This window comes from Geotrypetes seraphini, chromosome 3, assembly GCF_902459505.1.
Source record: "Geotrypetes seraphini chromosome 3, aGeoSer1.1, whole genome shotgun sequence".
NCBI lineage: Eukaryota > Metazoa > Chordata > Amphibia > Gymnophiona > Dermophiidae > Geotrypetes > Geotrypetes seraphini.
The window spans coordinates 300,520,160-300,531,619 of record NC_047086.1 but is presented as its reverse complement, the minus strand read 5'-3'; the positions used below and the strand labels follow the sequence as shown (position 1 = coordinate 300,531,619).

General features: G+C 40.4%; 1 protein-coding gene across 1 annotated transcript in view; it reads right to left on the bottom strand.

Annotated features, from left to right (window-relative positions):
• Positions 1 to 3,560: 3,560 nt before the first annotated feature.
• Positions 3,561 to 11,460, bottom strand: part of PPP3R1 (protein phosphatase 3 regulatory subunit B, alpha) — a 143,076-nt gene continuing 135,176 nt past the window's right edge. Inside the window, exon 6 of the mRNA XM_033936486.1 lies at positions 3,561 to 6,239. Coding sequence (XP_033792377.1) covers positions 6,192 to 6,239 — 48 coding nt within the window. The 3' untranslated portion in view covers positions 3,561 to 6,191. The remainder of the gene's footprint in view (positions 6,240 to 11,460) is intronic.

The following is an 11,460-nucleotide window of genomic DNA, read 5'->3' as shown; positions in this document are numbered from 1 at the left end:
TAACATCAAGCTCTGATACCCTAAGCCAGGCTAGGTGCCGCATAGCCACAGACCAAGATGTTAGCTCAAAAGTGTCATAGATAGAGCGTACCATGTATTTGCGCAGCTGTAGCAAGTCAGAGATGTAATGTTGAAAATCAGGTATTTTGCGATCAGGTAAGTATTTCTGAAAAGTGGCCACTTGGTTAACCAAGTATTTCAGATAGAAAGAGAAATGGAAGGCATAGTTTGCTGGACCAGTTGGCGAGCATGGTATTTTGATATAATCGTTTGCCAAAGAAGTCCAATGCCTTACCCTCTCTGCCAGGAAGGACAAAAGCATAGACACTGGCTCCTGCAGATTTTTAAAGTGTGGACTCCACCAGGAGAGATTCTTGGGGGAGCTGTGACTTGTCAAAACCCTGAATGGGAACTACCCTATATAGCGAATCAAGCTTGCGAGGAGCCACAGGGATGGTCAAAGGAGTTTCTAAATTTTTGTAAAAGATCTCCCACAAGATGTTATGGAGGGGGAGCCGAAGAAATTCCTTAAGTGGCTGCTCATAATCTAATGTATCTAAAAATTGCTTAGATTTTTTTGAGTCAATATCAAGGGGTATATTATCAAAAATTTGGAGAAAGAAGACTTATCCGTTTTTTTGAGAAGGCTCTTGAGAAGATGGGAATTGAGAGTCTTCATCAGAAGAGGCTTCATCATCAGAAAGAATATGCTCTACAGAATCACCCCAGAGAACAGAGTCCTGTGTGAGTGGAAGGCGATGTCGAGCACTGGGTGTCGATGGTTCCATATGTTTCATCTTCTTCAAGGCCTTGCCCGATTTGACTGACACCGTTTCGGAAAATGTTTGTGAAGAAGAACAGTGCCGAGCTGTCTCAGACATAGAGCTGATAACCAACCCAGACGGCACCGATGAAGACTTTTGTACTGCTGGTGCCGAGACTAACGGTTGGTGCCAATATGGAAGACTTAGACCCGACTGTGACTGGCACTGGAGGAGCCGGCGTTGCCATAACAGGGAGTAAGAGCTGTAACTGCTCCCTTAACTCCTCTCGTAGCAGTTCTTGAATTTGTTGCTTGAAAGTGTGCACCGGTATCACTGGCTTTTTTGCCGGTACCTTTGATGCAGCTCTGCACTCTGGTGATGAGGAGGCCGATGTCAAGGCACTCACCCCAATAAGAGTCGAGTGCTTCTTGGGCCTCCTCGAGGTCTGCAAGACTTGGCTCACTGCTAAAGTGACCTGAGGACCCAAAGGGATGGGGGAAGGCTTCTTAGCCAGCTTACCCACTGCATGCAACACCGAAGATGATTCCATCAACATCGGATGTTGCGGCGTCGACTTCGGTGCGGACCCCGACGCTGGTGCCGAATCACCCTCCATAACGGGACCGAAGAGGAGACGTTGCTGAATTTGATGATATTTAAGGGTCCTCTCCTGGAGGGAGGAACGATGAGCGCAAGATTCAGCCCTGTGCTCTGGCCCCAGACATTGGAGACACCAGCGATGCAGATCTATGATGGAAATTGGGCAAGCACACCGTCCGCACTTCTTAAAACCCGTTTGAGGATGGGACATTGAGAGAAAAATAGCCTCGGCAAAATTGAAGATAAGGCTTGAGGAGTGGAACAGGCCCCGCCGGGCCGAACCCGTGAAAGCAAGAAAGTAAAAAAAAAAAAAAATTTTTAGTATAAAAATGAAAGATAAAAAAGAAAGAAAACAAATACTGACAAAAAAAGTCCAAAAATAAGCCACGAGAGCGGGAAGGCAGCGAAAAAACTATCAACTGCCATTGATGAGCGACTTCTTAGCTCCGCAGAAACTAAGAAATTGAGGGGCACCCTACATCGGGTGGTAAGGCACTCGCGCATGCGGGTTCGGACTATCGCAAACTTTCTATAAACATTTAAAGTGGCGATGTACTTTTAAAGTGGTCCATACCGGGGCTCTGTCGGTGACTTCACCAATTTGTGAGCATATCTGCCTGCTTGTCCTTGAATAAAATTAGATTGTGTCCATGTGTTAATAATTTATGTATGTTTTATTTTATAACCTGCCTAGGGATAGGCGGCATACAAAGTTTTAAATAAATAAACAAACTGACATAAATTACTACTATCACCAACTGGATATTTTTGCTAATTTGTTTTTTTCAAATTCTAAATATCCTAAATGTTTCTGTTTTTGTCATTGCTTTTATAATAGTGATATGAAAAAAAGTTCCCCCTTCCTGATTTTCCCCAATATTGCATATATGTTACACTAGTTTCTGATCTTTAAAAAGGTTATATTAGACTAACGAAACCCGAGCAAACACCTAACACTTGATAAATTACTACTTTATTTATTTAAGGAAAGTCATTTTACTGAACTGTGGTAAATGCTAGCATACGCTTATCCATGGGACATGCTCTGCTGTTCCTTAGTAAATTTGCATGTTTGGACATGTACACTGGATGCAAATAATTTTTTTCTTAAAATTTCCTCCAAAAGGGGGCATGTTTGGGGATGGAGAGTGGGCATTACAGCAGTAATCAGTTAGTGCCTGAGGCATTGTTGCATGGTAATAGACTAGAATAAGGGCTCTGTTGATAACTTATTTTTTAAATGGCTGCATGCCAATGGCAAAATAAGCCATGGCCATTAATTTGAAAAATGGGGAAGACGTTTTCTGGCCAAGACACAAGTGGCCTTGTGTGGGAAAGACACATGTAAGCAATATGATAAGGCCACTTTTGCTGCGGCTTTAGTAAAAGGAACCCAAAGTTATCTAACACTCGTATCACCCATGTGAAAACATAGCTTCTACCTAAACCTGATAATCATATATACCATCTTTAGGAGCAATAATTGTTTATTAAAATCCTTGCAATGCCACATAAACTATATTTGCTTTATACGAGACATATTGGGATCTATGATACCAGGTATTGGATAAATTTCTTCCTTAAATAAATGACAATGTAATAACTGTTGTGTGCTTACTCAGGTTCCCTTTGTCTAATATTACATTTTGTTTAAAGATCAGAAACCATTCAGTTTGACATATATGAAATAATAGTGAAAATCAGAAAGGGGAGAAGAAAATGTTTTTATGTCATTGTAAATTGTTTGAGTCCTACTAGTTCTGGTCTTTTCTCTTGTTGCAGTTGTACATGGTGTTAAAACTATTGTCATGGACAGCTTGTACCAGCTTCTGTTTATTTAGAGATTAACTGAACCAAATAAGTTGACCACCAAGGGTGCCTAAATTTTACACACCACTGTGTTAAGGATTGGATGATAACATGCAGGCAACATTCCTCTGCAATAAATACAGATGCAAAATCCAGGTGCAACTACTGAGTAAGGAACTTTTTTTTCTTTAATGTGTTGTGACTCCCAACATTAAAAAGGTACAAATATTCCTATGCAATTTTATCATAAGGGAACATCTTTATCATTCTCCTTGGAGTTTACCATACTCAAATTTTACAAAATATATGAATATTTTTAGATATAAATTTGAAACATTTCTGAATCAATTTCAAAAGTAAAAAAGGGGGAAAAAATTAGAACAGCAGTACGTTCCAAATATTTTATTTTTTTAAATTCATATTGTATGACATTTCCTATACTTCCTACAACATATATAGCATGCAGAGGATAAAACTAAACATTTGACATAAACCATCTTCCCCACACAAACTTAAAAAACAAAAATCCCCCCACAAACTTCATCTGCAATAAAGAAATAATGTAAGCACTATTTTCTGTAACGCCAGCCAAGATATGCACAAGCAATTAAGAGAACAGAAAAAAATTTGCTACAATTTTTATAACAAATACTTATGTACAAAAAAATTCACAAAAAGACTAGTTCCCTCTTGAAGCAAAGCACATGGCAGTTGACACTGGAACAGATATATCTGCTGGCTGGGATTATAAACCACGTACTGATCCAGAAGAAGGAAGTTACATGTAGTGGAGATTATCTGTTTGAACATTTACAAATTACCAAAGTTTGGCAACATTCTCTTTTTAAATTATGCAAATTATGTAAACAAGAGGAACATTTTCAAATTGATCTACATGCAAAACTCCATGTCATGCAAGGACACCAAGCACCTGGATTTCTCTCTCAAAGACAGAGCCCATGATGTGCAGCACTCAATCTAAGGAACAGCTATGGCAGGCAGGTGCTTGATTTGATGTATACGTATAAAATCTGCTCCTTTTAATGCCAATTGATATACAATCAGTCTTCACTAAAGCAAAAGTGTTGCAGGATAGAAGCAATGTTCTACAAATCTAGCGAGTATTTGTGTTATCCAGCGAATAGTACCATTGCAGAAAAGAGAAGGGATGGGTGTGGTGGAACATGACTCGCATACTTTTATATCACACACAAACAATTTTGCCATTACTTAGAAACTGTGATATGACCATTAACTTTTCCCCCATGGAACAATGCAGAAGAGCAGGAGTTATGGAGATAGTACTCATTAATCATCTCTTCTTTAATGTGTTGTAAAATGATTTGTTTCCTGTATCCACCAATATATATATATTTATTAAAATACTACCAGTTAACTAAGCTGCCTGCAGTAGTAGGATTTTCTTTTCTTTTGCTTTGTTCTTTTTAAATGGAGGAGAAAGATTCTTCTTGAATTATAATAAATTTACTATTGAATAAAATCTTATATTGCTAATATATGTAAAGTTAATGAGAGTTCTGTGGAATTATGAAAGGTCAAAACTTCTCTACATTCAGTTAAAAAAAAAAACCCCCATGAAAACAGAATGCTAGCTGTATTTGAAATGAATTGCTCTCCTTTCCCAACCTCCATCTTTCCAGTTGACAATTTATATTTACTTAAGGACCCCTGAAGATATGTAAAAGCTCCCCTATTTACTATTAGAATGCCCCAATTAAAATAAGCCTTGTGCAAGTACTACATGCACAAAAGGATTAACATTCCAACTACATGTTCTTATGCAGAACTGTTTTACAAACAACAAAGAACCCGTCCCAAGTAAATATACTGTATTCTCTCTAATAACTGCCCATAAACCTCCTCCAATAATCACCCATCCCCTGCTTCACAAACTCCAAAACACTAACATTGTTTTTAAAATCAAAACAAAATGCCTCAAACAACTGTCCACCCCTCCCCTCTTCTCCACTTTCCATCTTGCCCCAAGACGACCAGATCTCTCTTCTTACCTGATCTCGAGGTTATGTGCTAGGCCGGTGCAGGGCTTGAAGATCTGCACATGGTGAAGGCTTTGAGCATGCACTGATACTCAAGGTCTTGTATCAGCCCAGCACCCTAGCCTCAAGAAAAGGTAAGAAGAAAGATCCTGTGGTCGTGCAGGAGAAAGGAGTGGAGGGTGGTGTGCAGGAGGCAGGATGGATTACAGAAATGGTGGTCATCACAGGGGGAAGAGTGGAGACATGGTCATCACAAGGAGGGCGACTGGAGAAAAGAAATAATACCACCATTAATTGCTCACCCTGGACTTCAGAAGACCTAATGTTGCTAATAAATTGCCTGGGTGATTATTAGAGAGAATACAATAGTAACAGGTATAAATAAAACATAAGTCTCCTATTTTGTTTTGTGAGGTTTTTTGAGGAGTGGGGAACATATAAATTAACAGGAAGCAGCAATGTTTTTTGTCTACCAGTCAATATACAAAGATGTTGGAAAAGTCACCAGGAAACCAACTGACCAAACACCAGTTAAAACTTTACATACATATAAAACTGTGTGAAATAAAAGTAAGGATTTCTATTCATATGTTGAACTGGTTATGTTCTGCTTGGCACTTGGTACTCTAGTTTTGTTTCTGAATAAAGCATGTTAAATTAAAGCCCAGCTAACTACATACAGAAAGCTATATATATATATTTCCTTGTTATAAAAGATGAAGAAAAATAAATTAAAAAGCCAACCCCCTTCCCTTTCTCCACCACACTGATATGCTCTTTCCATCTTGCTGTCCTTCAGACTATAAAGTGCTACACTGAGTTATTGAGAGAATTAAAGTTCAATAACACTTAGTTGGCTTCATGAGGCTCATGTTGGAAAATGTGGCTTCACAGAGAAAAATACTTCCATTTAAATACACAGAGAGCATTGCTGGACGTTTTGAGCAGATCTTCAGAGATGGAGAAGAAAGCAAAGTGTTGGGTGGTGCCCTGAAGAGAGTCACACATCTACCACCATTTTTTTGTGGATATCTAGGCCTCCTACAACCTGAAATTGGAAAAAATAGACAGTAATGCAGAGTTACAACAGTCAATTTGAATGAAAATCTACAGAATTTTTTTTTTTTTTTAAATAGGAGCAGATAAGGTGTCTGTGGAAAAACTAGGAGATGTTTACCTAATAAAGATAATTTGTTAATTGTAATTAGGATTCTTTAAAAAGAAGCATAATAGATTCATAAAAAGAGATTATGTACTTACCTTGGTAAGCTTTTTCCAGTAGATAGGTGAGACATTCTAGAACAATAGGGTTATTTCCCCATACTCTGCAGAAAGAATCCACTCTGGATTTTTTTACTCTGCCTCTGTAGTACTTCACTGATCAGTTTAGCGCCCTCAGCAGTCAGAACCCAAGTACCGAGAGGTACCCACCTATGTGAAGTAGGCATACCTGTAATAACAGGTTAAAGTGTTCTGCTAAAAATAATGAAACAGTACCATTAACCGCCAACACAGGCTCCAAAGGAGCGAAGCACAATTCCCCCAAGAAATTGCACAAAGAGATAAATTCTTTCCAGCCCTCAAGGGCTAAGAAGCCTCCAAGAAGCAGCTTGGAGAAGCATAAACAGACTGAACTGTAAACAGACGCAGAAAAGCCAGGGTGGGGAATCTAGATTGTCTCACTTATCTACTGTAAAAGAGCTTATTAGGGATAAGTACATAATCTCTTTTTCCAGTGCAATAGGCGAGATATTCTAGACAACAGGGACGTACAAAAATAGTTCCCCCAAACAGCTAGGGTGGGCTTGCAGCACCGGCCCCTAAGACCCGAAGGCCAAGTCCTGCCTTGCAGCAACATCTACTCTGTAAAACTTGGAAACATGGGAAGAAAAGCCCCGCAAATCTCCTCAGGAGGGACAAAACTAGCTTCAAACCATGAAGAAGCCACACTCCTGGTAGAAAGTGCCTAAACAGAAACAGGGGACTGTTTCCCAGAAAGAATGTAGGCTGACAAAATGGTCCTATGGATCCATCTGGGCCATAGAAACGGAAGCACCCCACTTAATCAAATGAGTCAGCACAAACGGATAGTTAGAGGCGAAACTCTGAGTGATCTCCCATCCACGCAGGAGAACCCTGCATACATCCAGAGGCTACAACAGATGGTCTTGAGACAAGGAACCTGTCGGCAGAAAGGCAGGCAAACACACTACCCAAGCAACATGAAAAGCCGAAATAACAGCCAAGAGCATCAAATCCAACAGAGAATTATCTGAAAGAAGGCCAAAGGGAGCCTAGATAAAGCTAGACAGCACCAGGCTAAGGTCCGAGGCAGGGATAGGATGGAAAACCAGCTGTCTGACATGATGAACCCCCTGCAAGAATTGAATGACACCAGGATGAGGCATGAATGGCATGGTTTTAATCCAAAATTTCAAATATGAGGTGAAAACAAAATTATAATTCAGAATTATTTGTCATCATGGAATTTTGATACAATCTACAACCAAATTTGTCCATTGTTTTACCTTCATGTCCAGGTGGAACTGCAGCATACACCTTAGAAGGGTTGGATTTCTTTAAAGAAGGTTCAACCACCAAAGATTAGTGTGAAAGTTGATGTTTTTCAAACCCTTTACACTGAACTACCCTGTAACGAGAATCCAGTTTAGCTGGCACCGCTGGGACTGAGTAGGGAGTATCCAGATTTTGCTTAAAAGTATGTTTAAGTATGTCATTCATGGGCAACTTAAGAGACTCCTTAGGAGGATGAGACAGTTCCAACTCGTCCAAGTATTCCTTAGTGTATTTAGAATCGGATTCCAGACCAATTTGAAGATCCTTACTCATTTGATGAAGAAATCTGGTGAAAGACACTGGTTTAGATGGTGAAGCTTCTCTCTGAGAAGAATGAGAACCTGTCTGTGGAGAACCTTCTGGCACCGAGTAAGATGGTAAAGCTACAGGAGCATACTGAAAATGAATATCTGAGTCCTCCAGCAAGAAGAAAAATAGCGGCCTCTGGAATGTTGTGGTATGGAAGGGACTGGAGATGAAGAGCGTTTTCTCGACGAATGTTTTGATTTAGAACCATGCTTCCCTGAACGAGGAGTCAGAGATGAAAGATTGGACTTATGCCTCGATTGTTGAAGACACTCTGAAGAATGATGTCTCAACACTAGAGTCTGCTGCCTCAATGAGCGTTGAGAAGAGGAGGACCATTGCCTTGAAGATCGATTCTTGGGAGGATGACTTTAGCCTCGAAGATCGAATCTGAGACAATGATCTGTCTCTCAATGTTCGCTGCTTAGGCGAAAAAGATTCTTGCCTTGAAGAAAGACGTTTAGAGGACTGCAAATCTTGCCTAAATGATCAATGTCGAGGTGACGTCGATGTCTGCTCTGAACCTCAATATTGCTTCGATGGCCCATTGAAGATCGATGCTTCAGCCTTGACTCCAGGAGGAGGAACAACGTCGAGACAGCCTCGAGGATTTAACAACTTCCAATGAAGCAGAGCAATGCTCAGGCTGGTCTGCAGACAGGGGTGTCGATGCGGGATGAAATTTGGTCATCGTGTTACCAAACTCTCTGCGAAAGATATCCTCAAGCATATCTTTCAAATCAGGCACCGATACCGATGGTTTAGACAATATCTCCAGTGCTGTGGTGCGCTCCGGTGATGATGATGTACTTCGGGATTTGGAGGCAAGCCGCCTAAGTGGTCTCTGAATGGCCGGCACGATTACACTTGATGCCTGTATAGCCTGAGACTCCAACTGGGAAGCTGGTGGCTTCTTAGCTAGCTTACCCTGAGTCGTAGACATCGATACATTGGGTGTCGAAGCCTTCATCGATATCGAAGCCAAGGTCAATGTTGATGGTTTATCAAGATCCATGCTCCCGAAGATGTTTTCCCTGTTGAGCTTGACGGCTCTTCAGGGATCTTTTCTGTAACATGGCGCAGCGCACACAAGTCAGTCCAGATACTGAATACACCAGTTATGCAGGTCTGTGATCGAAATTGCGCGCTGACACTGGCTACACTTTTTGAATCCTGTTATTGGATGTGACATGGAGGGAAAGACGGCCTCGGCCAGATCCAAGCCCGAATGCCCTGCCGTCAAAAAGCAAAAAGAAAGAAAAAAAAATAAATTATTTTTAAAGTTTTATAGAAAAGAAGAACGCGAAGCACACACTCGATGGAAAAAAGACGAGCCGTGGCTGAAAGGCACTAAACACGCCGAGCTTCAAAGTAGAGACTTCTCAGTTCCGTGGAAAAACTAGAACTGAGGAGAAGCTGAGGAGACGTGCACCCTACGTTGGGCGGGAAGGCACTCGCGCATGCATGGTATGGTAGTCGCAAACTTTCTGAAATTCTTCAAGCAAGAGCAAGATTGCTTCTGAGGCTGTCCGCATCAGGGCTCCGTGGATGACATCACCCATATGTGAGAATATGCTGCCTGCTTGTCCTAGAATAACAGACTTTACAGTCTATGGCCCAGAAATATCAAAGAGACAAGTTAATTTAATCATGTATTTTTTAATGGGTATAACTTATGGGCAGACTGGATGGTCTGTTCAGATCTTTATCTGCCGTCATTTACTATGTTACTATATATGTTACCTCTTATCTCTGAAAAGGGTTTAACACAGTTATTTAAATCCTCCTCCTCAGAGGCTTAATCAGTTTCTGAGAACCAATCATCTACTGGAGGCAGGTAGGTGTGCTTAAATTTCATCTCAATGTTGGCGCCAAAAGGCTTTTCACCTCTTAGGCCTACCTCTCATGAAAGCAATGATCAGGATCAGTGCACTCACACTGAGGCTCTGATGAGTGAGAGAAGAGGCTCATAGAGTGAGAGGTATTGGACCAGAAATGTGAAATCTCACTCCATGTACCACTCATTTGAAGGTTGTCTTTGTATTCAATCGTTTGAGATCTTAAATCTTTTGAACAGGTTGCTAAGCAACCTGGTAGTCACACTACTAGCTGCCCACTCAAATTTCCACTTTCTTTTCTTGGCAAAACTTGAAGACAGTTGAATATGTGGGCTGTGTGAAGCTATTCAGCCACAATTTGAAAACTGTAATTACAAGTAAGCAATTTCACTTTCTCTAACAAATAGACTCAAGAGATTCACACAGACTGGAATTCTTAAGCTAAGGATGCCTCTAGAGTGCATGGACTGTTACAAATTAGAAGGTAGGGAGAAAAAGGAGTCAAATGTTTACTGAATAGGTCAGAAGGCATAAAAACAACTAAAGTTAATGGCAAATAAAAGATATTCAGCAAGTTTTGAAATCAAACAGGTCAAGAAAAAAATAAAACAAGAAATCAGTCACCTGTCTGCTGTCAAAATCAGACACCAGGTTAGACTAGTGATTCAGCAGGAAGTCATGTGCACTATCATGCAAAGGGACCTCAGCTTGATTCCTGGCTCAGGAGTGAAGTAGCTGCCTAGTGATTAGAGTAGTAGGCAGAGTACCATGGGAACTAAGGTTCAAATCTAGCAGAGACATTCATTTGCCACTACCTAAATTGCAAACATAGGGCCTTAGATTGTAAGCCTTCTGTAGCAGGGGAAAACCTAATGTACCTTAAGCTCATATGTGGAAAGGAAAATAATTCAAAATACATCCAGGTCTCCCTCACCATGTGCTTGCCAGGGATATAACTTATCATATCTCTGGGGGAAGCCTCATCATGCAATGGTGACGCCTAGCAACCAGATTTAAGACCCATGACTACAGAGTTCCTGAAGGATCATCACTGAAAAGATCAGACTATAGTAAGAAGAGATGCAAAATAAAGGCTTATGAAATTAGATTGTGGCTTAATTCTTCTGACTGGAAGAATCCCAAAGAAGCAGAGGGAAATTGAGGAAAAGCTAGGACTTTGGTATGTCTTTTGCTCTTTTCTTTCAACAGATACCAAAGTTCCCACAATTGAAGTACAGCTGGGAAATGTAGTGTCAAAGCTGTTGCCTCCGTTATGGCTTCAGCTTCTGTCCAAATGGAAAGCATGATTCCATATGCAAAATATCTGCAGGTTGAATCCCTCTTGAAACAAGCAGAGGAATTGACAGAGAGAAGGTAGCAAGGCTGCGAAGCATCCATAACAACGATAAATACATTGATGAAATACTTTCTGAGACATTAAGGAACCACCGTCTTTTTTTTTTTAAGTCACGGTTTTTTTATTGTAAAAGTTTTACAATCAATAAAACAAAAGCATAGTAACAACAACAAACCATGTGATAGGTAAAT